A 15,078-nucleotide genomic window follows, 5' to 3' on the forward strand; every position below is an offset into this window, starting at 1 on the left:
GAACAAGCCTGGGTTCCCATCTGGGCATCACCTGCCTGTGACCTTCAGAGCTGGAGGAGCATCCGGCAAGGCTTCATGGCAGAGGCGGCCTTAGCTGGCACTTGAAAGACTGGGGGAATTAGGGGAGGCAGAGAACCAGGGAAGGGAAGGCTGGGGAGACTAGAGGTGCACTGGGAAATGGGGTTTGGGTGGCTTGGGCTGAGGCTTTCCCAGCCTCTGCTTCCTGAAAGATACATATGATACTCACTCCCTCACACTCCTGCTGGGGCCAGGGCAGCAGCCAGGACCAGTATAGAGGGCACCAGGCAGCAAGGGCTGTCATACCCTCGCCACGCACCCGTCCCTTGAGCCTCCCAGAGGCAAGGTGAGGAGCGAGTCTTCTCTGCTGTCTCTCACATACTGTCCTACACAGAGTAGGTGCTTTTTTTTAAACTCATTGTCCAGGAGAGTGATTCTTTTGAATTGGTCTTTGTGCAGGCAGAACACCCTGTTTTTGTGCTTGGGTTCTGAAAATGTTAGCCTAGGTTGAGGGGATGTGGAGCTACTTCTGAAACTTGCATTAAGGCATGGGATCTGAAACTTGACAGGCAATTTGGGAGCAGGGATGGGGGTGGAGAGGGCTACGGAGCTGGGCTGGGGGCTAGCCCAGAGTCGCCTTGGGGTGGGGTAGGAGGAAACTGAGATTGAAACTCCTGGGAAAAGCAGCGTCCGAGATCTCTGAGGTGATGGAGGTGGAAGGGACCAGGAGGTGGAAGGGACCAGGAGGTGAGCCCTCCCTCCTGAGACACCTCCTCCCCCCTCCTCATCCCTGTGTGCTCTCTCCCCTCCCACTTTGTTTATCTTCCTTTATCTTTTCACATCCTTCACACCTGAGGGCTTAGGAGTTCCCAAGGAGGTGAGAGGACTCTAGGCTGTGAGGAAGTTTGGGGGTCTAGAGACAGGGGGATGAAACTATGCCAGGGTCACCGGCTCCTATCCCCACACTTGCTGGGGAGGGACCCAGAGACACCCCTGCCTAGATGGAAACAGGGCTTCTTTCCGGCCACACCGGCCTCCCAGGTCCCACAGACACAAGCATTTTTGCTGCCCTGAGACTGAGGGCGCCAGAGTGAAGCCCTTGCCATAGCCGGGAGGGGACGGCAGCCCTTGAGTGACTGCTTGGCACTTCAGTACTGCCTTCACCTTGCTTTAAAGCAATGTCAACTTGGTCCCCTCAGTCCCCTCATTCCATTACATTCCACAGAAGATCCTCAGACGAACTTAGCCTCTCTGTGCCTCAGTTTCCTCAGCTATAAAATGGGGTTGCGATGGGGACTAATTCAGCCAGGACAGGCGATGTGCTCGGAACAGTGCTTGGCACACAGGAAGCACTTGCCCCCTACCTGTCGTGTCGTGTCTGTCAGTACCGTCTAGCTATGTCCCTTTAAGTGGGTCACTTTCCCTTTCTGAGCCCGGCTTTCTTCTGTAAAAGGTCTGTAAAAATGAAGAGGCTCAGGAGACTGAATGGTCTCCCAGGAGCCTGTCAGCTCTGCCCTTCTAGGATCCTGTAAGTCTGAGGTAGGGAAAGCAGAGATTGTTGTCCTATGAAAATAGATGAGGGGGGACTGGAACCCCCAAAAGATGAACTGACCTGCCTAGGGTCACACAGCCAGTTACAGGCCAAGCTGGGTTTGGGATCCCGAGTGCTGAGCCACTAGCTTCAGGCCACTGGGCTGTGCAGCCTGCCAATTCTTTCACACTCAGGGAAGGTCAGAAAGCATTTGGTTTGCAAGATGGGGGAAGTATGAAATGGAGGTCCCAGCAGCCTCTGGGGCCAGGAGAAGCTTGGGCAGACCCACGTAACCCAGTGGTGGCCTTCCTCACTGGCCAAGGGTCCCGTTTCCCACCGTTTCTTCTGTTTCTTCTCCCAGAGCACTGATTCCCTCTGGAGAGTGGCCTGAAGCAGCATCACTGTTTGCTGGAACCCCAGCAAAGCCCTGTGCACAAGCAGCTGCTTCCCACCCACACCTTCCAGGCGGCCAGGCAGGTGAGGAGGCTGAGACCCAGAAGGGGCCAAGGGGCCCTTCCACGGCCAGCCCTGGGCAGAAGCAGAGTCAGGACTGAACTCAGCTTTCTGGGCACCTGGCCTCGGGTGGAAAGGAACCTGAGGGCCAGGCGGGTCTCCTGGACAAGGGCCTGGCCCCAAAATCCAGGATCAGGTGCTGCCCAAGCTAACGCTGCAACGGGGGAGAGTGCTGAGGGCCATGTGTCCCTGGGGAGGCCCTGTGGGTTGTCTAGGAGACTGGAAATTTCCAGTGCCCCAGGCACCCTCGGATTGGGGAAGCAGACTCCTAGCGGGAGCGGGGCAGCTGACCCGAGCTGAGGATGGAGCCGGCTTTGAGGCTTCGCTAGCCAGTTAGCGGCTCTGTGAATCTGGACAAGTGACTTGACCTCCCTGAGCCGGTTGTTCCATCTATAAATTGGGGACAATGATGACTGCCCTGTCCACCTTTCAGGGTTAGAGTGTGGCTTAGTGGGGATAATATTACCTCCCACTAGGGAGCGCACACCGTGGGCCAGGCACCGTGCCCAACACTTGACCTGCATCATCGCATTTGGTCCTGACCGCAGCGCTCAGAAGCAGCCAGGGTATCCTGCCCGCTGCGGAAATGGGGCTCATGGAGACACTGGCTTTCAGGTCTCACAGAGAAGTAAACGGTGGTGCTGGGAGTTGAACCCTGATCTGACTCCAGACTTCCCCTTCCACGGAAAGCCCTCTGTTAGTATAATTATTGTCAGATAGCATGGCACAGAAGGCAGCTCATAAGCAGTTTATTAAATTCTCTTAATTCTAGACCTTGCTGCAGAAGGGAAGTCTTCTCCTCGGGCCCCAGGCAAGGGTTCAAGGGCTCAGCTGAAGGGCTTGCCGATGCTTCACATGAGACAGGGTTCTGTGGCCCGCCATCTGTTTTTATAAACACAGCCACAGTGGTGCATTTACATTTTGTCTAGGGCCACTTTTGCAAGACAATGGCTGACTTCAGTACTTAGGACAGAGACCTCACAGCCTGCAAAGTCGACTTACAGAAAAAGCTTGCTGATCCCTGATTTGAAACATCCAAGGAAATGTCCTAGATGCAGCTCCAGCCTTTGACTGAAGTCCAAGGCCGCAAGCCGGGGCTGTCCCTCTCTGAGCGCTGGTCAGTATGTAGGAAAACTGGTTTTTCAAAGGAACCCTGGAGACATCTTCCATTTGGGGGGTTCCAGAGAAACGCTGGCTGAGTCAGTAGCCCCTTCTAGGACCAGAAAAGAAGATGGTAAGTCTTCTCTGCCATTCCCTTTGGCAGTCAGCTGGTACAGGCCCACTCTGGTCAGAAATCTGGGGTTGAGAAATTTCAGCTGAATAACCTTCAGGCCTGAAAAATAGAATTCTATAAGCACCTCAGAATGGCTGCTTGGGTCAGACGACAGAGGAGCCCAGCCGCAGTTGAGGGTACTGAGTCAGCCAGGACTTGTGGGAGAATCTGAAACGTTAGGCATCTAAGTAGCTATGGCTCATTTTATACCACGCCTGGGGTCCTGAAAAGCCTTGTGTGTGGCCTGAGTCTGTTTGCCTCCCTTATCTCTTTCATTTCAGGGGCTGCCTAATTTCTAGGTGGATTTGAAGCGCTGTTGTTTTTCAGGTTCATCTGCCCACCCCACCCCCCAACCCTTCCAGGTCTTGGTCCAGAAGTAATCAGTGAACAAAAAGTGAACTCCTTTTTCTTTTTTCCCTCTGTATTTTCAAAAACAACCCCCTACTCTGATTCTATTGTATTCATTTGGTCAAGGTATCTCCAAATGGTGGCAACCCATATGTCCTGCCTTCTTTTGGTTTGATGTCTAATTATCTTTACAGAAAGCCACCAGCTTTCCTTCCCCTCATCCTCTGCCCCAAGGAGGTCAGACTTGCCTCCACCCACTTGCATACAGTGACTACATATGCCTGGAGGACCCTGGTGGCAACTCCCCTTCCTTGTCCCCACGTCCACTGTGCACCATCCTCCTGCCAACTTAACCAAAGGCAACTGGGTCTTCTGGGGCCGGTGTAAGCTGGTGTCTCCGTGAGGCTTTCTCGGATCCCACCGGTCCACACCACGCCATCTATTTCCAGTGCACTTACTGGGACTTAAGTACATTTTGTACTTAAGTCTTCTCTCTAATTAGAGGACCTTCCATAGTACCATAGAAAGAGTTTACATTCTAGAATTCAAAGTCCAGATTTTAGATTCACTTACTGGCAGTGAGCCTTTGGGCAATTTGCTTCAACTCTCTTAGCCTGTTTTCTCATTTGTAAAACGGGGATCTGTGTCGCCCAGTTGTTAGGATAATAAAATGAGTTGGTATTTTTAAAAAAGAGCTCTGTAAACTGTTAAAGGGCTACACACTTACGGATCAGTATTAAGTTGTCCTGCCCTGCCCCGGCCCCCTTCTCCTTGGTTTCTTGTGAAATTAGAGCTTTGGGGGTGATTAGGGCGGTAACAGACCAATCAGCATAAAGCCAGCCCACCCAAAACCTCCTTGCCTAAAACCAGTTCCTCTGACAACCAGTTTGCCTAAAAGTCAAAGTAGTAATTTTGAAAGAAGGCATTTTTGTACCAATTTTCCTAAGAGGCACTTCCAACACAATGTCATATTTTTAAATCACTATGTCACAATCTGCAACATTTTGTCAATGATAAGATTGTTGTGTACGCTTGTGGGTGGCATTTTCTATTTTATCTTTCATTGAGCAGTTTCATGACTTTTTAGCAAGTGTCTGAAGACCCTTTCTTCAAATTGTGTATTTCTAGAACTGAATACTTGTCAAATCTGTAGAATTTCCCACAAGATTTATCGAATGCACCTTTTGGATCACTCCTGTCTCCTTTTTGCTGGGTTTTACTCTGGATCGTGTATACCTGTGTGCACCTAATGAGTTGATTAACCAAATTAGCATGTACCCAATGTTCCTTCCTGTTCTCCAAGATGTTGGCATTTTGACAACAAGCGTGAAGAAGTGAGACAGATGGGGCAGAACTGCATCGAACTCCCTGCATTTTATTTCTCAGGCTATCTCGTGCATCAAGCGACTCTACTTTGTGAAACATAAAATGATACATACAAAGTCATTACGAAATATATTTATTGCAGGAAACAGAACATTTCTCAAGAAAGGCAACTGGCTAAAAAGTCCCGAGAGTGTTCAAAAGTAGATAAAAATAGAAGAAGACACACACCAAGGATATAAAACAATTTTTAGTAGAAATCCCACCTTTAATCAGAATGTTCTTAAATAAAATTTTTTAAAAATCCTTCAAAGGACACTGCAAAAAAAAACAAAATTAGGACACTCAGATGCCAAAACACTTAAAAGTGGACTGCATTTTATGTGAACTGGTCATTAAGCATAGAGATTCCTTTTGTGAGTTTGTGGCAAATTAGTTTGAAGCCATTGGACCTGTAACCGATTTAGGAGGCAGGCACTTCCCTCCCTGCACATGAAGTTCATGGGCATGGGGAGGACCATGGATCTCAGCGGAGAGGTGTGCCCCTCCTGAACGTGACCTCCAAGAGTAAGGGCGAATTGTCAGCTTTTAACTCTTTATTATAAAGACATATTTACACTGAACAATCTTTACAAACACAGTGAACACAATTAGGGGAAGGGGACGATTTCTTAATGAAAAGCGCCTTAATAACTTTGTATAAATTAGTATAAGAATCATACACAACCACTTTAAATAAGACAGCCCCTCAGCACCTCCACTGCCCTGTGTCTCCAGACTTTCCCAGCCGTCCCTCTCCCGCTCCCCACAGCCCACCCCCGCCCTTCCCCCTGGGCTGGGCAACTGATGCGACAGGAGATGCAGAAAGGAAGAGGCGGAAGAAGGCCCAGCCCCAGTGGGGACATCCGTGGCAGAAGAGGCTTTCTGGACACTGGCCAGCCCCCACTCTGGGTTGAGGGGCGTTTGGGGGGCGGCAGGTGCCCAGCCTGGCTCCCCAGGGTGGCCTTAAAGCAGCAGCAGCAGCAGCAGCAGAGGAGGGGAGGGGGAGGGGCGGGTAGGCAAACGTCGGGGTTGTTCTGGGACTCCGGGGGCCCTGACCCCCCCTGCCCGACACGTACATAGGTGGCCGTCAGGCTCCTGTCTTCCCTTTTCTCCCTCCCACGAGGCCTTTGAGAAGAAAGCCTGCTGAGATCTACACTTCCTCCCATCTTTCCTTCCTTCCTTCCCCCCTCCCTTCCTTCCTTCTTTGTTTCCTTCTTCTTCTCCCCACTCCCTGCCTCCTCAGGGAAAGGCCACTGGGAGAAGAAGGTCCAGTCAACGTGAAGGGAAAGCCATTGAGTCCAATTGGTTAAGGCCACCTCCTGATTCCTGGTAGTCTCGGTGCCTGAGCTGCCCCTGTGAAAAATACCCAGGGTCTGGGAGTGCTGCAAGGAATGGGGGCAGCTGGCCAGTCAGGGAACTTTCCAGGCCGGGCTGGGGAATGGACCAGAAGGGGCAGGCCGGGGAGGAGGGAACAGCTCCGTCCCACCGTGGGGCAGTTCGCAGCCGGCCCCCTCTCCCTTCCTGGCCACCCCCAGCCCCAACCCCGGGAAAAGGCACTTAATGGGTTTGGAAGACATCATCAAGAAGGAAGAGGGCATCATCACGTGGGAGTTCGGAGACCTGGGCCCTCATTCTGGCTCTGCAGTGACACTGAGCAGGTCACCATCCCTCTCCGAGCCTCTGTTTTTGCAGGAGTTTGCATAAGGAGGTGGAGCTAAGTGAACTCCAAAGTTCCTTTTGGCTCTGATCGTCTGTGATTCTTGGCAAAACCAATCATCCTGCTTGGCTTTTGCTCCTGGGAGGGTACAGAGCCACCTGAGGCGCATACCCTCCCCTCCTGAGCTGGAGCTTGAACTAGCTGGAGGGGGGGCGGGGGGCGGGAGTGAGTGGGAGGGAATTTAGGCGGCACAGTGAGGCGAGAGAAGTGACAAAGTACTTCATGGCCCCTCTCCTTCACCTCTTCCTTAACCGGGCCAAACATGGGGATGAGGAAGAGGCCACAGTAGCTATTCCTCCTCTTCTCCAATGCTTCACTCCCCCTTCGCCAGATCGCCAAGCCCCCGTTCCCATGCCCCCAAGGCACCCTGTCTGCATCCCAAGGACCCGGTCCCTCTCCCTAGAGTCTCTCATGGCTCCGCTCTCTATGCCCCTCTGGAGGCCGGGGTGGCGGGGCGGGGCGGGTGGGGGGGTGGAGTGCTGATGCGAAAACGTGGAATCTGCTGGAGCCCATTAAAGAAGGGCGGGTTCCACCCAGCCCCCAGGGCATACCTGAGGCAGGAAGGGCCAGAGAAGGGTTAGATGTTAGGGTATTAGACAGAAGAGGTAGAGACTAGAGCAGGGGGAGGGCTGGGGAGAGGAAGGACGGCCTTCCAGTGCAGGGTCGCCCCAGTCAGGAAGGGGGACTGAACGGATCCTTGCTAGGGGCAGGAGCACGCCAGTCCATTCGGGGAGGCTGGTGGGGGAGGAGAGCCGGACCGTCAGCAGCGAGAACAGGGGCCGGATGAGGCGAACGGATGTGAGGGCTCCAGAGAAGCAGGCCGATCTACGGAGGAGTCGCAGGGGGCGGACACGTGGTGGCCCCTTCAGTCCTAAAGAGGAAAAATGACCAGAGAGGGGTCATTGACGTGTCCTAGGTCAAAGGAACCGCCTGGGACAGGAGACGAGACGGCCTTCACCCGCCCTGCCCACAAGCCTGAACCTAAAGCCCCAGGCCTCAGCGGCAGGCTCAGGCCCTGCTCTCTCCTTCCCACATCTCCGGGCGGCTCTCTTCCTGTTCTCTGCTAGCGGCTACCCCCAAGCCTCCCTGCCTTCCTCCCCGCCTCCGGTGAGGATCCACACCACACACCCGCACATATACCCTGGGGCACCTCTCCCCAGCTCATCAAGGCCCCCCAGGACTTCCAGAACACTCCAGCTGGGCCAGCCAGCCCAACCCCAGGCAGCAGAGTGGAGGGAAGCCAGCACCTAGCTCCTGCGGAGTGTCAAGCCCCTCTCCGGCCTTGGTCTCCTGTCTAAACTGAAGGTGCTCTGTAAGCCCCGGTGTTATGCGTGGGGCCAGCGGTAAGCAGCAGGGCCACCCAGCTTCCAGGCTGTTCCTCCCCTGCCCTTTCTGTGCCGCCCACTGACCAGAGGCTCAAGTACCTGCTTCAGAAAGGCATGGGGCCCTTATGGGAGAGGCGCGGCCGCTGGCGGCGGAACTTCCTCCGACCTCCCTGCCAGGGCCCTGCGCCGCTCCTCGGCCCTCTGGGCTGCACCAGGTGGCGGATGGTGCCTTCCTCCATCCCCTTCCCGTCAGAAGTCTGCAGCAGGGGCCCTGCAGGAAGGAGAAAGCCTGTCATCCCAAAGGCTGATGCAGATGGGCCAGGGCCCCAGAGGAGCGGCAGTCTCTCCATGAGGTGGCGCTCTCAGAGCTTTTGTTTTTCCTCTTCCAATCAGTGAACCGATGAACCATTTGCAATGTTTACACTGTCCTGGGGCAAACAGAGCCCACTACTCACATTTGCAAATTATACCCCTGACTTGATGTCCTTTTGACAGTCCTATCATGTTTCTGATGGGCACAAACATGTTCTGTGCTCAGAACACCATCGGGGCGGGGGTTGCAGCTTGGGGTATCATGCCTGTACTCAGGCTGGGGCACAGCAGACAATAACTTCCCACTGCACCCTTGTGAATGATACACTTAAAACATTTCAAACACACAATATTTCAGTGAAACCAACTCCCCCCATCACGTGCCTATCACCCAGATTCAACAGTTATCCAGATGGAGTTACATATGCTTTGCTTCCCGTTTCTTTCTTTGCAGAGATATTTTAAAGCAAATCTGGAACATGATGTCATTGTACATCCTTTGATACGCAGGTGACCCACTTTTGAGTACTAGAGCTCTCATACCTCACCCCTGGGCATCTCATCAGTGTTTGGCCATCTTGGGGCTCACTTGCTCCTGTGGCCTCCCTGTGGGTGTGGCTGGGGGATTGTTTGCAGGGGGTGGGGGGGAATCTCTGACTCTGTGTGCCTTATGCTGGGTTCTAGTCAGCCTGTGACCAGATTCAGAGGCCAATAAATATTGTACAAATGAATGAGTAAACAAATGAGTGAACGTCACCTGAAGCAGCAAGTGCATCGGGAGGGGGGTGGGCTGCTAGTATTGCCCCCTCATTGCCCTACCTCCTTTCATCCCTAGATCATACCCCCATCCTGTGCCTGATGCAAATTCCTTCCATTCCAATCCCAGCTGGCTCCTTTTCTGCTCTAGGGGGCTCTTCTCTACATCTGTCCACATCTGGCTTAGAGTAGAAGGCTCCTGATGCCAGACCAAGCCCTGCCAATAGAATCCAAGTGGTGCTGGGTGTTCCTGGGTGCGATGAGGGAAAGACACACGATGAGGCCCCAGGGGTACAGCAGGCATGAGAAGAGAGGCACGGTGCCCAGATGAGGAGGGTATCATCTCCAAATGCTGAGACCCAGGCCTGTGAGTGGTGGTGGCAGTCAGGGAGGGAGGGCTGTTGGGGGGAGGGGTCCCTAAGAGACAGGGGAGGCCCAGAGCCAGGATGAGGAACACGGCTGGTGGGCTCAGACTCTGGCCAGCGAGACGTCTAGACTCTAGGGCTGCAGAGAAGAGCTACCTAAGCTGACCGAGCTCTCAGCCACCTCTCATGGAGGCTGCAGTCCAGCCAGGGCAGGCGAGCTGGCACTCCACAGACAAGCCAGCCGCCAGAGGCAAGCAGAGCAGGGAGATGAGATGGTGCTGGGCAAGAGACAGACCGGCAGAGTGCTTGTGCAATGCCCAGGATGGGGCTGGTCTGCAGAAGTACAGCTTCTGAGGCCAGTGATCATGAATCCCAGTCTCCCTCTCCCCACACCATCGGGTTTGCCTCCAGCTATATCCCTGTCTCTCGAAACCTGTTTCCATCCATCCAGGAGTCTCCACCACTAGCTCACAGTTTCCATATAACCACCCATTGGCCGCTCGCCCCCCAGCCATACCCCTGGCGGCTCTTCCTTTCCTTCCCCCCTGCCTCCAGCATCCCCACGCTCCGGTTCCTTCCTTGGCTGTTTGGCTCTTGTGATTCCTCCTCCACTTGCACACAATTTCCAGGCATTTATGCTCCTCTTGGGCCAAACGCAGGCAAGGACTGTCCTTAGGGCCCTCCCTGCCCAGGCCCCTGGCGCCTGCTGCTCTCCACGCTCTCTCGCCCAGACACGCACGCACACACTCTCTAGCCCTCCACCCTCCCTCCCAGAGAGAACGTCACAAGCCCATTAGGACCTCTCCGTTTACCAGCGACCCTTCATGCTTCTGGTCGGGGGTGGGTTACTGTGTCAGCTCCTCCCCTAAACCCATCACCTAATGTAAATTAAAACACAAGTTGTGTTTGCACTTTGGGGCAGTAGGTATGGACAGGGGCAAGGAGGCTGCTTTCGCCTGTCATAGGGCTACCCTCTGAGTGCCATCTGCAAAGGGGCTGGGCCGGGGAGGGAGAGGAGGGAAGCCCCTTCACTAAGCTCCCCACTCCAGCTGCTTCAGCTTCTGCCTTGTGTTTTGGAGTCCCCTCAAGGCTGTTCTGCCCTCTGCAAGAGGACAGGAATGATACTGATGAGAAGCTGGTACCAGAGAAACTCTCAGTGCGAAAAGGACTGTGCTGAGGGTGTGGCCAGGCAACAGGAAGGACCCTAAGGGCCTTGAAGGTGTCAGTGAGGTCTTGGTTCTTGTGTTGCAGGGATGGCCAATGGCACAGGCTATGGCCCTAGGGGTAGAGCAGGCATGAGAAGAGAGGCACGGTGCCCAGATGGGGAGGGTATCATCTCCAAATGCTGAGACCCAGGCCTGTGAGTGGTGGTGGCAGTCAGGGAGGGAGGGCTGTTGGGGGGAGGGGTCCCTAAGAGACAGGGGAGGCCCAGAGCCAGGATGAGGAACACGGCTGGTGGGCTCAGACTCTGGCCAGCGAGACGTCTAGACTCTAGGGCTGCAGAGAAGAGCTACCTAAGCTGACCGAGCTCTCAGCCAGGCCCTGGAGAGCGGTCACCCAGAAGCCCCTGGCACCTGGCATCCCACTGGATGGGGGGCTCCCTGTCCTCCTTGTAGCCGGAAGTCTGCAGTTCCTCCCCCACCCTGATTCCATCATCCACCTGTTTCCTACTTTTGATTCTGAGTCTGGTTCACCCTAAGATAAGCTGACACCTGAAACCCTGGCTTTGTCCTGTCCAAAGGGACAAATCAGAGGCTTTTGATTCTCATCACTGCAGAGGTCCCGGCTATACAAAAGAATTCCCCTGTAGAAACGGGCCATCCCCAGTGTACTTCAATATTTTCCTCTAACGCATCTGCTACTTACAGGAAGGCGGGGGCAATCCCGCAAAGAGTCGCGAGCCTAGAGGGACCGAAGCGCCATCAGCAGTGAAGCTACAGCATTCTCACCGTGAAGTGCAGTCGGGGGTGAACAGGGCTTGCTTTTCACACAATCTGAACTGCAGCCCTGCCAGTTCACAAAGAGGCGTGTGCCGCCTCTCAGGAACACGCCATCCTCACTCGGAATGAAACATCTTTTTTTTTTTTTTCCTCTCGCCGTCCAGCCTGTCTTGTGATTGCTTTAAAAGCCCACACAAGTGCCCTGGTGGCACTGGCTGTGTCCCCTCCACTGCTCTGGGGTCCTGCATGTGTCTCCAGGATGAAGCGCCCCTCCTTTGTCTGCCCAGCCCAGTGCACGCCAGCTGTGCTGCCGTGGACACATCACGCCCTGGCAGCCTGGTCGTCCGCTTCACCTGCATCAGTCCTTTGCCGCTGAGAGGCCTGACTCAGGTTACCTGGGTGCTTAGCTCTGAGGCATTGGGGATGGAGTGGAGATGCCCCCTCCCTGAGTGGGAGGGGTCCAGGAGGCTGTCCTCACGCTGTCACTGTGGCTGCAGGCCTCAGCTGGGGCCGGGGAAGGGCAGGAGGGGGACAAGGAAAGACAGAGAGGTGCTCAGACAAAGACCAAGGGCTACTTGGCCCTGGCCCAGCAGCCCTCAGACTCAGAAGAGCAAAGTGTATCCCAGGTCAGGAGGCAGTGGAAGAGTCTGTTGTGCGGTGGCGGGAGTGCATTCCAAGTCGGGACACGGTGTGTTGTGAAGGAAGCATGGATTCCAGGCCTGGAGCTGACTGGGGACTCTGGCTGGGGAGAGCATGCAAGTCTGGGCCAAGGGCAAGGTGGTTCAGAAAAGGCCCCTTTTTCTGACCCAGGACAGGAGGCAGGAGGAGCAGGACATGGGTCCCCAGACCCTGGGCTGGTGGCCGCCTGCACAGAGGTGGCCCCCTTGGCCCCAGGAGAGGACGGGGGTGGGGTGGGGGGACGTGGCAGGGGGAGGTGGAGAGGCAGGGGGAGCTTTGGAAGTTTCCAGTGCTAGGCTTAAGCAAAATGTGAGGGCAACGAGTTTACCCAAATCAGGCTGTGGAGATAGGTGACCTAATGCAAAAGGATTAATTGAAGCAGGACGTGGTAAGGTCTGAGCCAGATGCAGCGTTCCCTCCCCTTGAAACCGGCTCTCCCTTTACCGGTAATGCCCCAACAGCTGGACCCTGAAAGGGTCCGAGTGCTGGTCAGTTAGCCAAGGGTCTCCCCGTAGGCTCTGGGGGAGCCCCAAGTGTGCAGATCGGGTAGGCCCAGCTTCCTCTGGGATGCCCTCTCTGCACCACTGTTTGCCAGTGGTGGTGTCCCGTGGGTGTCTGATCTCGCCAGATGCCCTGGACGGCAGGCTCCAGGAGGGCAGCCCCGTGCGGTGTCCTTCATTCATATCTTTTGCTCTCTTTCTGCCATTGCCTGCCTGACAGGAGTTCCTGAGGAAAAAGCCTGCTCCCTTCTTACCAGTGAGGTGGCTCAGCCAGGGCTCGGGCCCTGAAGAGAGAGGTCACTGGACAGCTAGCTAAAGGCAGGTAGTGCCAGATCCAGCCAATGCGCCCTCCCGAGAAGCCGGGCAGGGCTCCCCGGGCCAGGGCAGTGCCAAAGGCAAGAGCAGAGAAAGGAGGTGACCTACAAAGAGAGAGGTGGAAGCCCTGCCAGGCCCCTCAGAGGCTCCCGGGCTGCATCCTGTTCTGGAGGATCTGGAACAAAGTAGGGCCTTGGGCCCTTCCTCTAGGAAACTTGCTGCCCTGCTCTCTCCTTCCCCCTGCTCCCACCTCCCCGTAACTCCAAGCCTGGCACTGGCATTAGTCCACCTGGTCTTGGCCTTCCTATTCTGTGTTGCCTGGCAGGCAGCAGTGACAGCCAGATCACAGGACTGTGGCAGCTGGAGGTGGGAGCTGGCAGCCCCAGGAGACACTGACGCACAGAAGACAGGCAGCCCGGACTGGGACTGCTGGGATGTGGGTGGGGACCAGGTTTGGGGAGGGCAAGGGAGCACCAGTCAGTGCCAAGTATGCCAGGTGGGGGTGTGGTGCAGGTGGGGGCCAGCTGCATGGAGGTATCGGGTCAGGCGCTGTTTCCTGGTTTGGTGCCTGGAGACAGGGGGACTGAGGTGAAGCATGAGCATGCCTGGGGCAGAGGGGGGACCGGAGCCAGGATCTCGAGGAACCAAGTCCCTGGGGTGGGACGCAGGCCGAGCCTTCTGCGTGGGAGGAGAGCAGACCAGACAGGACTTGGGGGCGAGGGAGGAGGCCAGCGTGACCCAGCCTGGCCCGGCCCGGCCCGGCCCGGGGGAGGCTGCCTCTGCTCACTTGCAGGCTGAAAGGAACCACAGCTGGGCTCCACGCCGCCTCCCCTGCCGCGCGCTCCTGCCTATGCAACAAGTGTCACGTCTGCATCTTGGCACATCATCGTCCCCCAGTGGCCCGCGCCCCCGGACCGGCCGGCGGCGGCCCCTAACTTTCCACGCAGGAGCCCAACCCACCGGCCTCAGGTCAGTTCCCTCCAAGGATCCACGAGGGGAGCAGGACGTCCCCCCCCCCGTACCCTCCACCACGTGGGGAGCGGGGCGCGGGACACGGGGCGCACGCCTGCGGCCCTGAGCTCCTCGGACTGCGAGGGGCGGCCGGGAGGGGCCAGGCGCCGGAGGGTGATGCCCCAGGCCGAGCCGAGCCGAGCCCCCCGGAGGGAGCGGTGCCCGCGGCCGGCGGGTCCCTGGCCCCGGGCGCCCTGTCCGTCGGCGGCCCGGCGCGTGGCGGCTCCTGCACGGCTCGCGCCCGGCTCCCGGGAGGCGGAGAGAGCGCGATCTTCGGGGCGGAGGGCGGGGAGCGCGCGGGCTGCAGCCCTGGAGAGCGGCGAGGGGGCCGCGGGCGAGCGGGAGGGCGCGCACTCACCTCCACACACCGCGCTCAGGGAGAGCCAGAGCAGCAGGAGCGCCTGCACGCAGAGCCGCAGATTCATGCTGCTCCTCTGGCCGCCGCCGCCGCTGCGCGGCCCTGGCCAGGGGGCGGGGGTGGGGGCGGAGAGGCCGGAGGCCGAGGGAGGCGCGAGTCGCGGCTCGTGCGTGCGGGCGCGGAGCTCGCGTGGCTCCCGGGCCGCGAGACGGTACGCCCCGAGCCGCGCCGCGGGCTGGCCGGCCGCCGCCTCCTCTCTCCCGCAGCCTCCTCTCTCCCGCCGCGGGGCAGCGCCGCCCAGCTGGCCTCGGCGGCTCCGGGGGCGGCGGCGAGCTCGTTCCAAGTGGCTGGCGGCTCGGCTGCGGCTCCAACGGCCCGTGGCTCAGGCTGCCAGCGGGAATGCGCCCCGCTCACTCCAGGGGCTGCATTTTGTAGCCTGTGGCTTGGCCGCGAGCCCACTTGGTCATGTGGTCATCGGGAGGGCTGGAGGGGGGGCCGGGAAGAGGGAGAGGGAGCAAGCCTCCCGCACCGCCCCCCTCCCGGCGCGCACTGGGCAGCCGCAGCCAGGGCGCGAGAGGGAACCTCGAGGTGGTCCCACAACAAAGGCTGCGAGGCCACTCTGACAGCCCACAAGCGCTCCCCGGACAATGCCGGCCTGGCCGGGGGCCAGAGGGTTTCGGATACCTGAAGGATTTCAAACACAGGAAACATTTGGGGCGGTGGAGGGGCACACTTAACCCTTTGTCGCCACGC

General features: G+C 57.1%; 1 protein-coding gene across 1 annotated transcript; it reads right to left on the minus strand.

Annotated features, from left to right (window-relative positions):
• Nucleotides 1-5,212: 5,212 nt before the first annotated feature.
• Nucleotides 5,213-14,688, minus strand: APLN (apelin). Its single transcript, XM_059910270.1, has 3 exons — nt 14,326-14,688; nt 8,190-8,361; nt 5,213-7,636 (listed from the first exon to the last, which is right to left on the minus strand). The coding sequence occupies exons 1-2, from the start codon at nt 14,390-14,392 to the stop codon at nt 8,195-8,197; spliced, it is 234 nt and encodes a 77-aa protein (XP_059766253.1). The 5' UTR covers nt 14,393-14,688; the 3' UTR covers nt 5,213-7,636; nt 8,190-8,194.
• Nucleotides 14,689-15,078: the final 390 nt, after the last annotated feature.

Source organism: Balaenoptera ricei, chromosome X (assembly GCF_028023285.1).
Source record: "Balaenoptera ricei isolate mBalRic1 chromosome X, mBalRic1.hap2, whole genome shotgun sequence".
NCBI classification, from domain to species: Eukaryota; Metazoa; Chordata; class Mammalia; order Artiodactyla; family Balaenopteridae; genus Balaenoptera; species Balaenoptera ricei.